Source organism: Centroberyx gerrardi, chromosome 21 (assembly GCF_048128805.1).
Source record: "Centroberyx gerrardi isolate f3 chromosome 21, fCenGer3.hap1.cur.20231027, whole genome shotgun sequence".
In the NCBI taxonomy this organism is placed as follows: domain Eukaryota; kingdom Metazoa; phylum Chordata; class Actinopteri; order Beryciformes; family Berycidae; genus Centroberyx; species Centroberyx gerrardi.
In genome coordinates this window covers 79,998-102,817 of record NC_136017.1, presented here as the reverse complement: position 1 = coordinate 102,817, position 22,820 = coordinate 79,998, and the positions used below count along the sequence as shown (strand labels likewise).

At 42.0% G+C, this 22,820-nt stretch overlaps 2 protein-coding genes across 2 annotated transcripts in view; both read right to left on the bottom strand.

Moving 5' to 3' along the window:
• The window catches only part of dytn (dystrotelin), a 38,142-nt gene that overhangs the window by 3,370 nt on the left and 11,952 nt on the right, over positions 1-22,820 (bottom strand). The window contains exons 8-9 of the mRNA XM_078291218.1: positions 18,827-18,938; positions 4,695-4,828 (exon numbers count right to left, since the gene is read on the bottom strand). Coding sequence (XP_078147344.1) covers positions 4,695-4,828; positions 18,827-18,938 — 246 coding nt within the window. The remainder of the gene's footprint in view (positions 1-4,694; positions 4,829-18,826; positions 18,939-22,820) is intronic.
• cd59a (CD59 molecule (CD59 blood group) a) overlaps positions 9,128-22,820 on the bottom strand; it is a 45,943-nt gene continuing 32,250 nt past the window's right edge. Inside the window, exon 6 of the mRNA XM_078291212.1 lies at positions 9,128-9,192. The gene's annotated coding sequence lies outside the window, so the exon portion shown is untranslated. The remainder of the gene's footprint in view (positions 9,193-22,820) is intronic.

Sequence of the window (22,820 nt, the reverse complement as noted above, 5' to 3'; positions counted from 1 at the left end):
CCCACACACTTGGCTGTGAGACATCCTCATCACACATAAACACATCAAGGAAACTGCAATGGCTTCAACTATTTACCAGACAAACTCTGGCTCAAGTAGTTACGCATCAATATTCAACATAAATACTTTCATAGGATATCTACTTTGAACGTAGGAAACAATGTTAGTGAATAATGAAATGACAGAAATAAAACGTGTCGTGCAGCTAGAAGTCGACCTGACTGCGACACTCAGCTGGTTTTGAAGCCACAGTGACGTGGCTTACAGCTCTTCACTCAACCAATTACATTACCAATTCATTCTGGACCCTCAACATAACATGCGCAATGTCCCACATATTTAACTGTGGGACTTACAGGTCCGCACTCCAAATAATTTCTGTTTTCATCTATGCAAATATGAATTTAGGTTGTTATTGTCCCAGCAGAGAACAGTTTACAAACAAAAAATCATGCTTACCGTGTCTAATTTTCCAAAAACAGTCCACACAGTGAACATATGGACAGCAAATTCAACTTTTAGCCATGATACTGTCTGAAGTTTAGCACAACACACTCTGCAGAGCAGCGCACTCCTGTGATCACTCTGCGCTTGTTGTTACTTTCTAATATGGTAATCACCTCTTCATATGGAAATGAGACAGTTAGGTTTTTGGAAGGGAGGGGAAAAGAAAGAAGAGTCAACTATTGGGATTATTACATGGCAGACAAAAAAAAACCCAAAAAACTTTCGGTAACACTTTCTATGACGCCCATGTCTATAATGCATTATAAACATACTTATAATGTGTTATAATCTACTTATAGCACTGTATAATTATAGTTATAAGCACTCATAAATATTCATAATGCTTTATAACAATAATCATAACACATTATAAAGCATTTTATAATCACTTATAAGGTCAAGTACCATAATACTTCATAATTGCTGGTCACTCACTGACATTTTTTTCGCAAGGATCATAGTGTATTATAATTCTCATAGTTGTAATACATTATAATCATTTTATAATGCATTATAATCACTGTTATAATGCATTATAATGTGATTATAAGTCACTATAAGTCACTATAAGTGGTCATTGTTTGCTTTAAGTAAAGTGAAAAAAATATAATTAAATCTATGCAAGAACAACACACAAAACGTAAAATGAATTTATTTAACGGGTCATAACAGAAATTGAGTACTCCAATTTGACAATAAATTAAATAAGTAAATCTCTCTGAATTAATACTTGACTTGCTGTTCTACGTTTAGACTTGAGACTTGACTTTAGACTTGACTTTAATGACATGGACTTGACTTGGTAATCCACATTTAGACTTGAGACTTGACTTGAGACTTGTGCCTCAAGACTTGAGACTTGGGACTCGAGCAGAGTTGACTTGGTCACACTCTGACAGAAGTTGAAATATAAGTTTCACTGGGGGAATGCTAACAATGTTAACAAGCTCTGTTACGTTACGAAACTGAAATATAAGAAAGAAGTTTAATTTCACAATACTATATAGCAATTTGGCCCTTAACAACCCTGAAATCCATGACTCAATATTTAATAAATACATGTGATCCCAACTTCAGTAATTTTACTATTTCCTATTAGAATCAAATATCTGAAGGAGTCTGAAATCAAACTGTTCAGATACAGAAACACAATCTGGCAAGTCTGGTGAAGACAAAATAAATCAGACTTTAGATGTTGAAGCAAAATAATAAAAAATAAATCAGACTCTTTAGAATTGAAGTAAAATAAGAAGAAAGAACTCCTTTTGGTCAGCGGGGTCAGAGGTCACCTGTTGTGTTTCCTCCTCAGTATGCAGGCCTTTGGAGGAATAAGAGGGGACTGATGCATCATGGGAAAGACCTCCGTCGGGTTGGGGGCTTGCTGAAGAGGAAGGACTTTGACGGACAGGTGAGGCAGCCAATCGTGTTGAGGAATCAGAAGGAGGCATGCTGCAAAGAGAAGGTTGGTTTAAAGATTTAAAGATTGCTGCCAGGTCTTTGGATTCAGTTCATCTAGAGATTACATAAGATGAGTGGAGAGAGAGACGGAAATGCTGCCTAACCCTCAAAACACTGTCCAACACTAACCCACAAAATGTTATGGAAGCAACTGGAAACAGGAAGAAGAAGTGGAGCAGAAATCTCCTGGGGGAAGGGGATGACAGATGGTCCCGGGTCAGACCCGAACCAGGACGCCACGCACCCCAGACCCAGACCTGTCAACTCTCCCGTTTCTCCCGGGTTTCTCCTGTATTTTCACCCACTCTCCCGCCGCGCTCCCATAACTTTCCCCGTAAATCTCCCGTATTTTCCCTGTTTTTATTTTTACAGTTACACAGAGAGAGAGAGGTGAGTGAGAGAGAGAGAGAGAGAGAGAGAGAGAGGTGAGTGATCGAGAGAGAGAGAGGTGAGTGAGAGAGAGAGAGAGAGAGAGAGGTGAGTGAGCGAGAGAGAGGTGAGAGAGAGAGAGAGCGGTGAGTGAGAGAGAGAGAGAGAGAGAGAGAGCAGTGAGAGAGAGAGCGGTGAGTGAGAGAGTGAGAGAGAGAGAGAGAGAGCAGTGAGAGAGAGAGAGAGCAGTGAGAGAGAGAGAGAGAGTGAGAGAGAGAGAGAGAGAGAGAGCAGTGAGAGAGAGAGAGGTGAGTGAGAGAGAGAGAGAGAGGTGAGTGAGCGAGAGAGAGAGAGGTGAGTGAGAGAGAGAGAGAGAGCGGTGAGTGAGAGAGAGAGAGAGAGCGGTGAGTGAGAGAGAGAGAGAGAGAGTAGTGAGAGAGAGAGAGCGGTGAGTGAGAGAGAGAGAGAGAGAGAGAGAGTGGTGAGTGAGAGAGCAGTGAGAGAGAGCAGTGAGAGAGAGAGAGAGCGGTGAGTGAGAGAGTGAGAGAGAGAGAGAGCAGTGAGAGAGAGAGAGAGCGGTGAGTGAGAGAGAGTGTGTGAGAGAGAGAGAGAGCGGTGAGTGAGAGAGAGAGTGAGAGAGAGAGAGAGAGAGAGAGCGGTGAGTGAGAGAGAGTGAGAGAGAGAGAGAGAGAGAGAGAGAGGTGGATGAGTGATACCTACACCCACACACCACAACAAAATGGAAAGGAATCCTTCCAAAAAAAGAAAAGGTGGGGCAGAGAAACTGAGGGAGAAAAAATAACGGCCCGTGAAGCTGAGGCATCAAAATGACTCTCTCTACATGCCCGTCCCTTTACTCCACCTTTTTAATTGTAGTTTGTTATTAGACAACATTATAGTTTGTTAGAATTTATTCTTACCTGGTGTTGGTTAATTTAAATATTTATTTATAGTTACCAAATTAAAGTGCTAAAAATGGCAATGGCAATCCCTGACTGATTTCATCTGTATTGATATAGATTATATCACCTTTCAAATATAGCCCTAACATTGAGCACTAAATGCTCAATGTTGTGGTCTCCTCACAGTGGTGGTCTGCTGGACCGTATGCAGTATTAATTTATATATTGTATAAGTAGTGACACTAAGTCTTGCTGTATTCATGTATGCGTCAATGGGGTGGGGATGGTGGAATATTCGCAGGCTGGATGTGGGCCGGTCTGGGTCAAAAAGTCCAGGGCCATTTTCTTGTCCTAGTCCGTCCCTGATCAGACGCCAGCAAAAAAACCTAAATATCTGTATAGACATTTAGACACTTGGGAGACTATTTATCCATTCCTGACCAGAAGTATGTTGGGAAACAAACGAATTGGTCGCGGTGGGAAAAAAGCTGTCAACCAGCATGCTAGTTGGTAGATCTCTGCAACCGAGAGAGGAAATCCCTTTCATAATCTACTAATTCGAGGAACCTCTGTCTGTGAGTGAGTGTGTGTGTGTGTGTGTGTGTGTGTGTCCGTGACACGTTAATAAACTTTGACTAAACAAGCGAACAGCAAGCCGCTCAGCTCTGTGTCTGAGTGCAGCGGGGCGGGGCTTCAGGGCTCTGACTGGCTGAGCGGGAAAAAGGCACGCGCCCCGCTCAGTTAAACTGCCCGAGAGAGAAGAACGAACACACACAGGAGAAAAAAACAGAGGCGGAGGCAGTAAAACTAGCCAATAGGAGCGCACGTCAACCAATGGAAGGCTGTAAACTGCTTCTACGGTTCAAGCGCAGTTTAGTCTCACTGGTGAAGTCTGGGGACTGGGGACCCAAGGACGTGCAGTGTCGGATTTGGTGCAATTTGGACACGCGACACGTTCAATATTACTAAACTTTGAATAAACAAGCGGACAGCGCTCTGTGCAGCAGCGGGGCACGAGCGGTACGGGCATGAGCGGTTCTCGAGAAAGCTGCACTAGGGGCACGAGCGGTACGGGCATGAGCGGTTCTCGAGAAAGCTGCACTAGGGGCACGAGCGGTACGGGCATGAGCGGTTCTCGAGAAAGCTGCAAGCAGCAATCGGCCCATTCCGGACAGGCACGTTTTGAACGGGCACTGTACTAGTGTTAAAATAATGGTCGGGTGGGGGTCCCGGAAAATCTCCCTTATTTTCAAAGCCCAATGTTGACAGGTATGCCCAGACCGCTGAGTCAGCAGGACGCCCTGACAGTCAGGAGAAGAAGAAGAAGAAGAAGAAGAAGAAGAACCTCTCTCTCACCGCTGCCTTGACACTAGTGTTGTGTAGTGAGACTGCTTCAGGAAAGAGTAGCAGAGGCATGTGCTCCTTTAAGAGCGTCCATCGCTGTCACACCTGTCTCACCTGCTCTGAGTCTCTCCTGGCTCCGCCCACATCAGGCCTCTCCTCCTCTCTGCCTCCCGCCTTGTATATCGTCGTGGTAACAAGGCGTGACGAGCGCTGTGCACTAATGAGGCCAGAGACTCTCTCCAGGTTGGCTGAGAGAAAGAGAGAGTGAGAGAGAGAGAGAGAGAGAGAGAGAGAGAGAGAGACATACAGTGAGCAGTAATCCGGGGAAGTTATTTAGTAGCATTTTAAACAATCGAATCCTAACCTGCCTTAACGAACACAATGTCCTGAGCAAAGGTCCAATTGGATTTCTCCCAAATCACCGTACTACGGACCATATTTACACCCTGCACACCCTAATCAATACACATGTAAACCAAACCAAAAATGGAAACATTTTTGCATGCTTTATTGACTTCAAAAAAGCATTTGATTCTATTTGGCATGAGGGATTATATTACAAACTTTTACAAAGTGGTGTAGGGGGTAAAGTATATGATGTAATAAAATCAATGTATTCGAAAAACAAAAGCGCGATAAAAATTGGCGAAAAACGTACAGAGTTCTTCACCCAAAGAAGAGGAGTTCGGCAGGGTTGCAGCATGAGTCCAACATTATTTAACATTTATATTAATGAATTAGCGGTGCAGTTGGAACAATCTGCAGCCCCCGGACTCAGGCTACAAGATAAGGAAATCAAATTCCTGCTCTATGCAGACGACCTGGTGCTGCTGTCACCCACTGCACAGGGCCTACAGCAGCACCTGGACCTGCTGGAGAACTACTGCCAGACCTGGGCCCTGGCAGTAAACCTGAGAAAGACCAACATCATGGTCATTCAAAAGAAGCCCAGATGTCAGGAACACGGATACCAGTTCAGTCTAGGCAGCACCGCCTTAGAGCACACCATGCAGTATACTAACCTGGTCTGATCATTACTGCATCGGGTCATTTCAACATGGCAGTGAATGCATTAAAGGACAAAGCTCGCAGAGCTCTATATGCAATACATAAGAAATTTTACAATAATGATATTCCAATTCCAATTTGGTGTAAAATTTTTGATAGTGTAATTCAGCCCATTGCGCTGTATGGAAGTGAGGTGTGGGGTCCACTCGGTCACCATAGCTACACTAGATGGGACAAGCATCCGACTGAAACCTTACATGCTGAATTCTGTCGATTGATCCTGAAAATTCAAAGGAAAACACCAACTAATGCATGTAGGGCAGAATTAGGCAGATACCCACTCATAATTCACGTCCAAAAAAGATCCCTAAAATTCTGGATGCATTTAAAATCAAGTCCCGAAGAGTCACTTCATTTCAAAGCTCTCAAAACCCAAGAACTGAACCCTGAAAAGAGTCCTCTAAGTCAGCTGGTACTGAGACTAACTAACACACTAACAAATACCAACACAAACTGTCCTCAGACCAGCACTGCTCTTAAAAACATAAAAGTCAATCAAATAATCAAAGATTGCAAGAACAATTATTTGAAACATTGGGACACTGAAACTAAAACTCAAAGTAAATTAGAATGTTATCGGACCCTAAAAAGTGAATATGAATTGGAGGAATATCTCTTGACTGTCAGAGATAAAAAGCAGAGACAGATCCTGACCAGGTACAGACTCAGAGAGACAGACAGATCCTGACCAGGTACAGACTCAGAGAGACAGACAGATCCTGACCAGGTACAGACTCAGAGAGACAGACAGATCCTGACCAGGTACAGACTCAGAGAGACAGACAGATCCTGACCAGGTACAGACTCAGAGAGACAGATCCTGACCAGGAAGAAAACCTGGCTCCCAGAAGAAGAAAGACTCTGTGGTCACTGCAGGACAGGTGAGGTCGAGACAGAGCTGCACTTTCTTCTTCACTGTAAAAAATATGAAGATATAAGGAGGACATATTTTGACCTATTTAAAAATGCTGTTTCTGAGTTTGATCAACTACCTGACAATCATCAGTTACAGTTAGTTCTAGGTGATGGAAAGACTGCAAACACAGCAGCAAAATATGTTGAGTTGCCACAGCCTGAGGGACAGCTGACTGTCCTCTGAAGACCCTGTCCATATAGTTCTACTGATGTTCAGACAGACAGGCAGACAGACACACAGACAGACAAGCAGACAGACAGACAGACAAACACACAGACAGACAGACAGACGGACGGATAGACGGATATATGGACAGACAGTTCTCTTAAGACTCTGTCCATATACAGTACTTTTATTGTTGTTCATCTGTTATTTCATGTTATGATGGATTTGTGTAATGTCTGTTTTGTGAGACAAATGTATGTTTTACCTTTCTTTAATTTTTATGGATGAGCTCTATCAGTGCACATTTGCTTTGGCAATATTGTTACACAACTGTCATGCCAATAAAGCTTATTGAATTGAACTGAATTGACAGACAGAGAGAGAGAGAGAGTCAGACAGAGAGAGAGACAGAGACAGAGTCAGAGAGAGAGAGAGAACGAGAGAGAGAGAGAGAGAGAGAGAGGGAGGGGAGAGAGAGAGAATTTTTGAATTTTGAAAAAAACTTTATTTTACACGGTGTTAATACAAGAACTTTGTCTCAACACAATATATATATATCACATACTGTACAATAAACAAATCATGATCATTACCTTATCGTACTAAACACACATTTATAATTGTAAAGAACAAATTCAACCTTATAACAAAAAAAACAAACAAAAACAAACAAAAAATTGCCCCAGGCACTTTCACTTAAAAATGACACCAAATACTAACTCCTCATTCTCCACTGAACAGATGACATCATTCAACACCACTGTTGAACAAAGGTATCCAAACTTTTCATTTCTTTATGAAATCTAAAATCTATCCAAACCCTCGCTCTTACCAGTGAGACAAACACATGGACCAAATCCTGAAACACTTCCTTTTTCATTTTGTTTCTTCTTGTAAGATATAATGCCATTTTTGCTTCACCCAAAAGAAAATTTAACAATTGCCACTTAGCAGCATTAGTTTTCCTGTAACCAGCCTCAAATATAAAAACAACTTTAGACCATTTCTCTTTGAAAAACAAAAACAAGGTCTCTAAGGTACTAAATAAATCCTCAAGCCTTCCACACTCTAAAAAACAATGAAAAATAGTTTCCACCCTTGCACAGAAAGGACGTTCATTTGAAACGTGGGATTCATTACAGATATGAAAGCGTTAACAGCCACAGCTCCATGGAGAATTCTCCACTGCAAATCACCAGTTCGTTTCTTTGAGGGGAGTTTATACAAAACTGTCCACCCTGGTTTATCTGCACCAGTTACCTCCAAACTCCTCCACACTGAGTCTTCTTTTCCATTTAACTTGCTTTTGTTGAGAGCTTTAACACAACACTTATACAACACCTTGCCATTTACAGTATATAAATCAACACCTTTTTTTTCATGTTTTACATCCAGCAAAAGTCCAGAACAGCCATTCAAATCAGGGTAAAGCTCCAACTCCGGGAAAGGGTCCTCTTCATCCGGGGTTTCCTCCCCCTCACTGTAAATCCTCAAAAGTTCAAAGTCCTCCTTAGACAGTTTTTCAGACCATCGTTTTAAGATGTTCTTTATGTAGCGGACAGACCTCAGACCCAGCAGATCAGCTGCCGCATGTGCATCCATTAAACCTGGTCCAGCTGCATCTACTATTTTCTTAAGTGTAATCACTCCAGTGGTACACGGTGTGCGGGTGAGGCTTGGGCTGCGGTCGAATAGTCAAAAAAATATGTCCTAACTCCTATTCCTAACCACTTTTCCTTGACCTCGTTGGAAAACATCATGATGTCAAGGAAAGATGTGAAGGAGAATTCATAAGGGTTTAGGAAAAGCGGATGTTAATGACGTGGGTCTGCTGTGGTGAAACTACAATGTTCCGAATATGGACTACTAAAAGCATCTTAGATACTTCGCCCCGTATAAGCCTATGCATATAATAGCTTAAGAACCACCACACAACTCAGTAAACACCCTGAAATGTTGACTTGATTGTGCTTTGAAGTTGTTATGGCTGATACAGGCCTTTATTAAGGCAAGAGTTTCAGCATCTGCGACCTAAGTAAAATTAATTAATGATATTCCTAAAGGCTGGCAATACAACAACGCTCAGAATGAAGAAATAACTAATGCAAACTGAGCATAGGTTATGGCATAAGATGGAAAATGCTTAATAAGCAATGGTAACTTGCATGATGATCTGCGTCCCTTGTCGGTCATGATCGTTTGTTTTCGTGAACGGCCGAATGGTGCGTTGCTTTAAATGTTGCTGCTGCAAGGAATTGTGGGACGGCATTATCTCCTTTCCTTTCGTAAAGGATCGTCCAGTGTATCCTATGCTAAAGGAGCTAAGTAAGGAAGCATTGAAGCACCTTTCCTTAGCATTTAGAGAATTTGAACAGCTCTTATCATGCTGCCTCTTAGATACTTCCGGGTCATTTCACTCAGTTAGGAACCTTCCTAAGCAAAAAAGACTATTCGACCGCAGCCCTGGTGTTGAGCTGTCCTGTACGTCCATCCTAGCCCCACCAACAAGAGGTTCTTCCAACAACCAGTACAGAGAATCAGCAGGCCCAAACATTTTCCACTTAAAAAGATTCCATGCTTTAAAAACCCCTTTGTAAAACGGAGACAGTTCAGACAAATTAAAAAAATTTACATCCATTAAAAACAAAGCAGCATCAATTCCAAGCTCATTTACTCTCCTCAAAATAGCACTCGCAACATCCTTCCAAACAAGATATTTACATCCAGTTGTGAGATATTTCTGTATAAACTGAACACGAAAAGTTGCCATTCTACTTTCAATATGTACTAAACCTTGCCCCCCTTCTTCCTTAGGCAAAAAAAGAATAGCTTGAGGTACCCAGTGTAATCTGTGCCAAAAAAAATCTACTAAAATTGCTTGCAACTTTTTAATTAAACCACTAGGTGGCTCCATACAAGCTAAGCGATGCCACAATGCAGAGGCCACCAGATTATTAATCACTAAAATTCTCCCTCTAAAAGACATTTTAGGCAACAACCATTTCCATTTATTTAATTTTCCTTGTTCTTGTTCTTGTTCACTGTTATTTCATCACCCAGGTAAATACCCAAATATTTGATGCCACCTTTCTTCCATACTAAACCCCCCAGTAAATTTGGGAGACCACCAGACCACCTCCCCACTGCCAAGGCTTCACTCTTTTTCCAATTTACTTTTGCCATTGTTAAAGTTCCAAAATCCTTAACACTTTTTCCTAAATCATCAACATCTTTTTGATTGGTGACCAGGACTAAAACATCATCCGCATATGCAGACAGAATATGTGCTGTGCTAAAACCTGGTAGGATCAGACCATTAATACCAGACCGTATTCTGTGCAGCAGAGGTTCAATAGACAGAGCATATAACATTCCCGACAGAGAACAACCTTGTCGGACCCCTCTCTCTACTTTAAACGGAGCACTCAGTCCTCCATTGATCTTCAGCACACTCTCAATGTCTTGGTAACATACCTTGATCATAGCTACAAGACCTGGGTTGAGACCAAACTGCTTCAAGATCCTCCAAAGGTAGAGGTGCTCAACCCTGTCAAAAGCTTTTTCTTGGTCTAACGAAATGAGACCAACATTCAAGCCCAATGAACTAGAGACGTCCAAAACATCCCTAATTAAAGACACATTGTCTACAATAGACCTACCAGGCACACAGTAGGTCTGGTCTTGATGAATGACTTATAGTCCGTGCAGAGGAGAGAGACCGGCCGCCAGTTCTTAATGTCCTGTAGATCACCTTTTTTCGGCAACAGAGCTATCACAGCTCTCCTGCAACTTAACGGCAAAGACATTTCCTTAAAGCTTTCGTTCAACACTGCCAACACATCTTCACCCAACTCCTCTCAGAAAGCTTTATAAAAATCAACCGGCAGCCCGTCAATGCCGGGGGCTTTGTCCCCCTCCATGCCCTGCAGAGCGGTATGCAACTCAGCCGGTCTCAGAGGTTCCCCAAGACCAGGATTCTCTTCAGCAGAGATCTGTGGAAGTCCATCACAAAACGAAGCAAACAGCAATTCATTTCCTTTATATTCACTCTTGAACAGTTGAACATCTCTTGAACATCACTCTAGAACTTCACTGCCGTATGCCGAATCTCTCCAGCCTCTGTTATCTCCTGTCCTTCAGCCGAGCATAAGGTGTGTAGAAACCTGGAAGGTGTATCCATAAGATTAGCGCTCTGAAACCTTGCCTGAACCAAGGCTCCCTGCGCTTTTATGCCTAGTAGGTCTTCAAGCATACTTTTTTTGGATTTGAGGACTTCAAAATGTCCTCGATTTCCTGTGGACTCAAATCCACTTTGAAGTTCCACCATCTCAATCTCTAGATCACTCACTGACCTTGTAATGGTCCGTGTGACATTGAGAGTGTACTGCTGACATAGCTGCTTCATTTTTACTTTTCCACAATCCCACCACTGCCTCAGTGATGTGAAATTCTGCTTTTCACACCTAAAACCTTTCCAAAAAAACTTGAAAGTCTCTTTGAAATTAACATCACAAAGTAATGTAGAGTTAAAATGCCAGTATGCACTCTTTGGTTTCACATTTGCAATAAAAACATCACTCAAAACCAAAGAATGGTCAGTAAAACCTACAGGCAACATTTGACACATTTTAACACCAAAATGATGGTTAAAACAATAAAACCTGTCCAGCCTGGCTAAAGAAATAACATTGTCTCTGACATGAGCCCATGTATACTGCCTCTTCTTGTCATGCAATCTTCTCCAAACATCCACTAAATCATGTGTTTCAATAAGCTGGTTCAGTACTCTGTGATTCTCTGTGAGGTTCAGTATGCTTCCTATCCAACTGATCATTCTGAGTGCAATTAAAATCTCCTCCCAAAAACAAAAAATCATCTGAATTACAACTCATCAGAATATCATTCAGCACATGTAGTAACGCTACTCTATTCAGACCAACAGGTGCATACATATTAATGAAAATAACTGTGTAGCGTTCAAACTTGGCTTTAACTACCATAAGCCTCCCCTCTACCTTTTGCTGTATCTCATATGAGATTGGCAAAAAACTCTTAGAGAAAAGGATGCCAACCCCCCCGCTCACTGAGTTCAGACAAACCTCACCCTCCCATTCTGCCTTCCAATCTGATTCATTCACTTCATCACTGTGTGTTTCCTGTACCAACATTACATCAACGCCTTTCATCTGTACAAACTCATCCCTCGCTCCATTTAAATTCAAGGTGGCAACTCTGAACTTACTCATAGGAGAAAGAGATAGGAGCGCCCATGTAGACAGTAAAAAAAAACAAAGACATTATGCTGTTTCCTCTCCATCATCATTGTTGAGTTCTTGTCTGACTTTCTGCACAAACTTCCTCAACCTGTAAACTTCTTGCTCAGAAAAACTTTTCCTCTGCGCTTCATATTTGATCTGGCTGACTCAATGAACAACTCTTTATCTGGGAAATACTTCTCTACTTTCACACCTTTCATATTTTTTGTTTTCTGTAAAAACTGTTTCATTTCTTCCACCCCATAAGCATTTTTTGCTTTCACATCCAAAGAAACATCACTCTCCCAAACATCAGACTCATCTCCTGAACTGAAGTCAGACCCTGTACCCTTCTGTTTACTCACTTTCTTTAGGTTTTCTTTGCCCACAGTCACTTTTTTTGCTTGTGAACTAGTTATTGTGTTTTTAGACTTTCTTTTCTGCCGAATCACCTTTAGACTCCTCCTCATCCACCATGTCCACATCTACTGCCAGCCCTTCCTCTGCTCCGGCCTCCCTACCTGTATCACTTCTTCCTGAACCCACTTGATTTGCAATAGGACTGCTGTCCTCTTGAGTACCGTATTTCCTCTAATAGTGGCCCGGGCCTTTATTTACCTCAACTGCAGTGGGTACCGGGCCTTTATTGGAAGCAGGCTTATATTAGAGACAGGCCTTTATTTCTAATTCCCTCTGTTTGATAAGTATATTTGCTCATATTTTAGTACGAAGCCTCCTTGTTTTCTGATCTGCTTCTGTTGGGGTACGTTAGGTAGCCGTTTTTTTGTTACTGCAATGCATTACGATAATTACGGTAATCGAGGATGGCACGCTCCAGAGTCTTCCGCCGGCCGAGCCGTCTTGTGGCATACTGCCATCTTGTGGCACTTGTATGTTACTACAAACTACAGTTACATGTATAACAGGCGCCAGGAGTTTACCGGTATCCACCGTTGTTTGCATGTAAGATGAAGCTAACTGAAGCTAAAGTAGAATCTATACAATTATATTATATCGGCGTTTATTTCGATGCGCGAGCTCAGTCCACCTGACGGCCCTCTGTTCAGCCAACCAGCCAACAATCAAACTAACTAACTCACAACTTAAACAAGCATGAGAAAGATAGAAAAAGATAGAAAAACCACTCGCTCTGTAGACCCGCACTCACTCCACGCTCACACACACAGAGAGAGAGAGAGAGAGAGAGAGAGAGAGAGAGAGAGAGAGAGAGACAGAGAGAGAGAGAGAGAGAGAGAGAGACAGAGAGAGAGAGAGAGAGAGAGTCGTCAGGAGCAGTCATGCCTAACATGAGCTCCTGAAAATTGAAAGTGATTTTTTGTTAGAAAATGAGATAAACTTGCGGTAAACAGCCAAAATCAATGTCACATTTGACACTCACGAATTTTTTTTTTGACAAGTCGTCCTCAACACAACATAACAGAGACAACAAGTCGTCCTCAACACAACATAACAGAGACAACAAGTCGTCCTCAACACAACATAACAGACAACAAGTCGTCCTCAACGTAACATAACAGAGACAACAAGTCGTCCTCAACACAACATAACAGAGACAACAAGTCGTCCTCAACACAACATAACAGAGACAACAAGTCGTCCTCAACACAACATAACAGAGACAAGTCGTCCTCAACACAACATAACAGACAACAAGTCGTCCTCAACACAACATAACAGAGACAAGTCGTCCTCAACACAACATAACAGAGACAAGTCGTCCTCAACACAACATAACAGACAACAAGTCGTCCTCAACACAACATAACAGAGACAAGTCGTCCTCAACACAACATAACAGAGACAATAAGTCGTCCTCAACACAACATAACAGAGACAAGTCGTCCTCAACACAACATAACAGAGACAAGTCGTCCTCAACACAACATAACAGAGACAAGTCGTCCTCAACACAACATAACAGAGACAACAAGTCGTCCTCAGCACAACACAACAGAGACAACAAGTCGTCCTCAACACAACATAACAGACAAGTCGTCCTCAACACAACACAACAGAGACAACAAGTCATCCTCAACACAACATAACAGACAAGTCGTCCTCAACACAAAATAACAGAGACAACAAGTCGTCCTCAACACAACAAAACAGAGACAACAAGTCGTCCTCAACACAACATAACAGAGACAACAAATCGTCCTCAACACAACATAACAGAGACAACAAGTCGTCCTCAACACAACACAACAGAGACAACAAGTCGTCCTCAACACAACACAACAGAGACAACAAGTCGTCCTCAACACAACATAACAGAGACAAGTCGTCCTCAACACAACATAACAGAGACAACAAGTCGTCCTCAACACAACACAACAGAGACAACAAGTCGTCCACAACACAACATAACAGAGACAACAAGTCGGCCTGAACACAACATAACAGACAAGTCGTCCTCAACACAAAACAACAGAGACAACAAGTCGTCCTCAACACAAAACAACAGAGACAACAAGTCGTCCACAACACAACATAACAGAGACAACAAGTCGTCCTCAACACAACACAACAGAGACAACAAGTCGTCCACAACACAACATAACAGAGACAACAAGTCGTCCTCAACACAACACAACAGAGACAACAAGTCGTCCTCAACACAACACAACAGAGACAACAAGTCGTCCTCAACACAACACAACAGAGACAACAAGTCGTCCTCAACACAACATAACAGAGACAACAAGTCGTCCTCAACACAACATAACAGAGACAACAAGTCGTCCTCAACACAACACAACAGAGACAACAAGTCGTCCACAACATAACAGAGACAAGTAGTCCTCAACACAACACAACAGAGACAACAAGTCGTCCTCAACACAACATAACAGAGACAACAAGTCGGCCTCAACACAACATAACAGAGACAACAAATCGTCCTCAACACAACATAACAGAGACAAGTAGTCCTCAACACAACATAACAGAGACAAGTAGTCCTCAACACAACACAGCAGAGACAACAAGTCGTCCTCAACACAACACAACAGAGACAAGTCATCCTCAACACAACAGAGACAACAAGTCGTCCTCAACACAACAGAGACAACAAGTCATCCTCAACACAACACAACAGAGACAAGTCGTCCTCAACACAACAGAGACAACAAGTCATCCACAACACAACAGAGAGAACAAGTCGTCCTCAACACAACACAACAGAGACAACAAGTCATCCTCAACACAACAGAGACAACAAGTCGTCCTCAACACAACAGAGACAACAAGTCGTCCTCAACACAACACAACAGAGACAACAGTCAGCATTGTGCTTCATCTGCCTACCATCCAGAATCACACGGTGCACAAGAGAGATTCCACCAGACTCTCAAATCAATGCTGCGAGCTTACTGCAAGGAGTCTGAGAAAGACTGGGATGATGGTGTTCCCCTGCTCCTCTTTGCAGCTTGAGAAGTGACCCAGGAGTCCCTTGGTTTCAGCCCAGCTGAGCTTGTGAGAGGCCGTACTGTGAGAGGCCCTTTGCAACTGCTGAAAGAGAAATGGTTGGATGATAAACTTTCTTCCCCTACTAACTTGCCTGACTTTGTGTGCAAGCTGTGTTTAAGCTTAGTAGGTTGTGTGAACTGGCAAAGCAAAACCTGGAGGTGTCTCAGGAAAAGATGAAATGCTGGTATGATAGGAAAACTAAACATTGAGGGGCGAATTCACAAAGAATGGATTGCAGCCGCTAATAGCACCATGAATTGCGTATCATTTGCAACCGCTATTTGCTCCGTCTCAAGATTCACAAAAGATATTGCACTAATGATATGCCAGCGCAAACACGCCCATAACCTGTTGCAACTGAGTGCAATTTGCCCCTGTTTTGCGTCTGATTGCAATTATCAATGTGGCAAAGTATAAATGTTGCCTTTGCGCCAAGAACACAATAGGCAGGATAATGGCAGAGAGAAAGAGAAAAATGACATTTTTAGACCGCAAGCTGCAAGTCCTGACGGACGAGATGCAGAGGCATTCCTCAAAACTTCAGGCAAGAAATTTAACCGGGACTGCGAGAAACCATATTTGGGATTTAATATCCCAGTCTGTCAGTGCTGTTGGTGTTTCCAAACGCACCTTCAGACTGCAAAAGAAGATGGCATGATTTGAAGCGGAGAACAAAGGAGAATGTAGGGGAGCTTTATTCATTATATTTTCATGACACAATTGCATCCTGTCACTGCATCCTTTGTTTGTCATTACATCTCACTGCATCCCAAAATAAACTAGAAGGGCACTCGCGAGCGCAGACCTCCGCCAAGGCCAATCCAGTCTTCTATGATATGCAAATGTGCAAGCGCAACCAATATACGGATCCGCTCCAAAATTTAATGGGTTCTTCCTTGGCCCATGCTACACCCTTCCACCAAGTTTCATGAAAATCGGGCCAGTAGTTTTTCCGTAATCCTGCTGACAGACAGACAAACAAACAAACAAACAAACAAACAAACACAAACAAACGGCACCGAAAATATAACCTCCTTGGCAGAGGTAATAAATGAGTTTGAGCGGGGCTGTCCATGGAGCTGAATCTTTAGGCCAAAATAAAGCTCACTGTGCTGACTAGTGAGAAGTGAAAATATTTTCAGAGTGAGAAATTGAGTTGTATTGATTGTTTGGTTGTACTGATTTATTTGCTTTTGTTTGTGAAGCAATCTGTTAAAGTTCTATAGTAATAGTAATAATAATGTCAAAATATTATTTACAGACTGTATTTACCGACAATTTTATTTTTTAGGTCATACAAAGGTGGAATTGTTGCAGAGACATTTGCAAGGTCAATTCAATTCAATTCTCAGTTAAATCAACAAGTGATATTCTCCAGTGATATCCGCTCGAGCCCGCCTGGCATTACGACGCCTTCTCCTGCTACAGTCACTGCTGCCATGATCACTGGAAAGTCTGGGCATGACACCCCTTATAAATGCGCTTCAATTACTACCAACTCTCTGAAGACGCTAATAATTTCACTCTAACTGAGTGTGGCAGTTAGCACCAATCTTTGTGAATTGGACTGTTTTTGCAATGAGGCTCATTTGCATAGAAAGGAGCCAATTTTGCGCCAAATGTATGCATATTACCTAATTAAAATACGTGCAAATAGCACAGGAGCACCGAGATGCTATTTGCGTGGCAGCGAAGATAGCAGTGCATTTCATCCTTTGCGAGTGCTTTGTGAATTACACGGTTTCTTTTTGTCTTATTTGCACAGACAAGGCCGCGCAATCCTTTTGTGAATTCGCCGGTGAGTGTTTTCTCCAGGGGACAGAGTACTAGTGTTTCTGCCACTCCCTGGTTCTGTCTTGCAGGCTCACTATAGTGGGTCATATGTGATTGACTGCCAGGCTGGTGAGTGCGACTATCTTGTTAAGATGCCAGACCGTAGACGTAAAACACGTTTATGCCACATGAACCTGCTGAAACCTTATTATGACCGAAACCAGACTGTCTTCAGAGGTTAAACCTGTTGCTGTGTTGAGTGCTCCATCTTTTGCAGTTGGTGAAGGAGCCAGTGTTGCTGCTTCAAAAGAGATCTTGCAGGGCAGGTTGCCAAACTCCAAGATCTTGGCTGACTTGGACTCTCATCTGTCCTACCTGAACCCACCCAAGCGCTATGACATCATTCAGGTAACCTGTCAACACTCAGCCCTCTTCTCTGATGTGCCCACATGCACTAATGTTCTTAAACATGACATTGATGTAGGTAATGCTGCTCCCATTAAGCAACATCCCTATCGAGTAAACTCTGACAAGCATCAGCTTACCATGTTAAAACATGGTATTGCTGAACCTAGTTCTAGCTCATGGAGTTCCCCCTGTCTACTAGTTGACAAGTCTGATCGTTCCCTTGATTCTGTACTGATTTTCGTAAGGTAAACGCCGTAACAAAGCCAGACTCCTATCCCCTTCCCCATTTGGATGACTGTATTGACAGAGTCGGTTCTGCAGCCTTTGTAACAAAGCTAGATCTCTTATTGGCAGGTTCCCCTTACTCAGCAGGCTCAGGAGATCTCTGCTTTTGTGACCCCTGATGACGTTTTCCAGTACACAGTCATGGCTTTTGGGATGCGAAATGCTCCAGACACATTTCAGCGTCTGGTAAACAAAGTGCTGGTTGCTGCCAACTTGACCTTGAACATCGCCAAGTGTGAGTTTGGACAGGCCACAGTTACATACCTAGGCAAGATTGTCGGTCGTGGTCAGGTCTGTCCTATTGGAGCTAAAGTAGAAGCTATCGTGAACTATGCTGTTCTTCCTCCCACAGAGAGTTGAAAAGGTTCCTTGGTATGGCAGGTTATTATAGGAGCTTTTGCAAGAACTTTGCCACTGTTGCTGCCCCACTAACCAATCTGCTTAGTCCAAAGGTCCCCTTTGCTTGGTCTGACACATGTCAGATTGCACTTGAGAACCTGAAGGCATTGCTGGTTAGTGCTCCTGTCCTTGTATGTCCGTGGGAAGAACAATGTGCTTGCAGATGCCCTTTCAAGGTCGTAAGTGCATGTTATTCTAGGCTTAAATTGCCTCTGCCATTTTATTGAGTTGTGCTTGTGACAGAGGTTGCCTTAGAGCAACCCTTTTAAGGGTGGGTGTGTTATGTCCAATGCTCTGTGTAACCTGTGATGTCTTGCAGATACCTGTGTACAATGTGTGTGTACCTGTGTACAGTGTGTGCGTGTGTGTGTGTCTGTGTACAGTGTGTGTGTATCTGTATACTGTGTGTCTGTGTGTCTGTGTGCATGTATACACGTGTACAGTGTGTGTGTGTGTGTGTGTGTGTGTGTGTGTGTGTGTGTGTGTACCTGTGTACAGTGCTCCAGAACAGGATGGTGAGTTTTGTGTTTCTTGGTTTGTCTGTCAGTCAGGAAGCAGCTTTGACAGAGATGGAGGTTCACACACTTCATACAGCGATACCTGCACACACACACACACACACACACACACACACACAATTGTATTAATCCTTACACAGTTCACTTAGAAATAGTGGTTAATTGAGAGTACTACCTCTACTACTGCTACTACTGCTACTACTAGGCAAGGCAAGGCAAGTTTATTTTTTTTTATTTATTTATTTTTTTTCATACACCATGGCAATTCAAAGTGCTTTACATAAATAAAATAAAGATAAAGACATAGATAAAAAGACGAAGATTAGATTAGAAAAGATTAGAAAAGTGAAAAGTGCATTAAAATCACATTTAAAAGAAAATATAAAAGATATAAATAAATAAATAAATAATCCAGTGCAGATGAGTGTTGCCCTAAATTTCTTAAAAAGCCCTGGCAAACAGAAAAGTTTTAAGCCCTGATTTAAAAGATTTTGAAGTGGAGGCAGACCTCAGATTTTCTGGAAGTTTCTTCCAGGCATGAGGAGCATAAAAAACGAAAAGCTGCTTCTCCATGCTTTGTTTCTGACCCTGGGAACAGTAAGCAGACCAGCACCTGAAGACCTGAGGGGTCTGGCGGGTTCATAACACTGAAGGAGATCAGAAATGTATTTTGGTCCTAAACCATTAAGTGCTTTATAAACATGCAACAGAATTTTAAGCTCAATTCTTTGGCACACAAGAAGCCAGTGCAGTGATCTCAGCACTGGAGTGATGTGGTCCATGTTCTTAGTCCTGGTCTGAACACTGGCAGCAGCATTCTGGATGAGCTGCAGTTGTCTAAGAGCTTTTTTAGAGAGACCTGCAAAGACACTGTTACAGTAGTCAAGCCTACTAAAAATAAATGCATGTCTCTGTTGTGTTGTGTTGTGTTGTGTTGTGTTGTGTTGTGTTGTGTTGTGTTGTGTTTTTCAAGGTCCTGCTTGGACATGAATTCTTTAATTCTTGCAATATTTTTAAGGTGATAGTAGGCAGATTTTGTAATTGTCTTGATGTGGCTGTTGAAGTTTAGGTCAGAGTCCATAACTACACCAAGATTTCTGACTTGGTTTTTAGTCTCCAGTGAGAGGGATTCAAGGTGAGCAGTGACTTTAAGTCTCTCCTCTTTGGCACCAAAAACAATTATTTCAGTTTTATCTTTATTTTTTATCTTTGATTTGTTCTTATTTAGTCAGTCTATAAAGTTATGTAGATCTGAGTCAAGTCAAGTCAAGTCAAGTTTATTTATATAGCACATTTCATACGACAGGTGTAGACTCAATATGCTTCAAAATAAAAAGCAAAAAATAGACAAAGATCATACATGACAAAAACATATAAGATAGGAACATATAAGATAAGAAGGTATTACAATAAAAACGAATAAGATAAGCAGGTATTATTATTATTATTAGTAAAAAGGGAATAATAGTAATAATACTGATTCTAAAATAAAAGTTTTCCCGTTAAACACACACTTTAATCTAACTAAAAGCTTGCGAAAAGAGATATGTTTTTAGTCTGCTTTTAAAAGAAGACACTGTTGTAGCAGACCTTAGTTCATGTGGTAGAGAATTCCAGAGAGTAGGACCATGACTGAAGGCACCATAAGCTGATTTAGAGTTTATTCTAGGTATAGTGAGGAGACCTTTATTTGATGATCTAAGGGATCTGTCCGGTGTGTATTCAGTGAGCATGTCAATGACGTAGGAAGGAGCTAAGCCATTCATAGATTTAAAAACAATAAGAAGTATTTTAAAATCAATTCTTTGTTTTACTGGGAGCCTATGAAGAGAAGTTAAAATAGGAGTGATGTGTTCAAACCTTTTAGTTTTAATTATAGTTAATTATAGTTAATACTCTGGTTGCAGCATTCTGAATAAGCTGGAGTTTATTTAACACCTGCTTTGTCAGTCCAGCAAAAAGTGCATTACTGTAATCTAGTCTACTGAAAATAAAAGCATGAACCAGCTTTTCAGAATCTGACTGTGACAGGAAGCATCTAACTTTAGATATATTCCTAAGATGATAAAAGGCATTCTTGGAGATATTAGATATGTGCTTCTGGAAGTTAAGATCAGCATCCAAAGTCACACCCAAGTTTTTGGCATGCTCACAAGGTTTTACCGACAGGGGAAATAACAAAAAGTGAATCTGGTGCCTTAAAGCCTTGGGACCTACTAAAAGAATCTCTGTTTTGTCATCATTTAGCTGTAAAATATTTTTGGCCATCCAATACTTGATATCAGCAATGCATTGGATGAGGTCATTCACTGGGCTAAGGTAGTTGGCAGAAACAGATATGTATAACTGTGTGTCATCAGCATAGGAGTGATATGAAATGTTGTATTGCTGAATGATGGACCCAAGTGGGAGCATATACAAATTAAACAGCAGTGGACCAAGAATCGACCCTTGAGGGACTCCATATGGAATGCCTACTTCATCTGATTCAAAGTTACCAATAGAAACATATTAATATTTTTGTTGATGAGGTCAGAAAAAAATGATTGTCTAGCTCTCTTCAATTCCAAACTGTAGGTGCGTAGTTTTTCTTTGTAAATGTCGTGATGAAGTGAGTTTTGTTTTTCGCCACCTGCACCTGCACAAAACTATATTTTGGTCTAACCAAGTTTCAATTGAAAACATAAAATCTAATTGGCAAGTTTAGTGTGTTAAAAACATTCTCCAGACTGAGATGTCTCTGAGCAGATTGCAGCTTGTGAGAGATTGTGATAAGGTTTCTGAGACAGGTGCCAGATGGTCTGTGTACATTTCTCAAAGTGCTATAGTGACTGTAGGAACTGTGGTGTGTTTGACCATGAACAGTCTGAGTCTGTAACCAGACCTCCCTCCTGGCTGGTGGAAGGGACCAGCGGATCTAGCCATGGGTCCATGCCTGCTAAAAGAGACATTGGACAAGCTACTAGGACAGGGGCGGGGACCCTGACGGTATCAAATCGCAGTCCTCATGGCTGAGAAGTTGGTAGTGGCCTGATGAAGGTTTGATTGGTTGGAGTGACGCTTGGTGGCAGCCACTAGCAATTCATCCATTTCTCCTAGTTTTGACCTGAGGCTGTTGGCGACCTACTTGAAGGGGGAGGTGGGGGGAGACTGGGGAGTCTCAGGAGCACGCTGTGGGGTCATGTGTCTGACAGCCATGTTGAGTTTCTTCTCCATGCCTTCAGTCAGGCCCAGAAACATATCAGAGGAGGAGGGGGAGGAGGGGGTAGAGGGGGTGTAGGGGGATGACGCATGCTCTTTGTCAATGTTTTTGTCCTTCACATTTGTCCTTATTTCTTTCTCTGGCTTTCTTTGCATTTTTCCCAGCAATCCAGAGGAGGGATTTTGAAGTCCATGTATCATGTTGGCCCTAAGCGCACGAGTCTCAATCCAGTTTGGATGAATACCATCTTGTAAAAAAAGACTTTTTCGCTCCCAGAAAATGTTAAAATTGTCAATAAAGTTCACCCTGTGAACAACACAAGCTGATGCCAGCCATGTGTTAAGACTGAGGAGCCTGCTGACTACTACTTATACTACTACTACTACTGCTACTACTACTGCTACTACTTCTACTACTGCTACTACTAAGTGAAGCTGCATTCTAGTCAAGGAGCTCTCTCATATTAGAGCTTGGCCTAACGTTCCTCATGGTAGACAGGTAGATGTTCCCCCTCCAGATTCAGTCTCTGGACCTTCTACCTTCAGACTGATCCGTCCCATTCTGCCTTCCTGACACTTTGAAGGCTAGAAGCTTTAGGTCTGCTCCATCTAAACATGAGAAGCTTGTTTCAGCATCAGAAAATGGACCATATAAAAATATTGGTTTCCACTGAAACAGTTAAAAAGCTAAAAACAGTGTTGCTGATTCTGATGTAGCCATTAATGAATATAACCTATATAGAATAAATAGAATAAATAATAA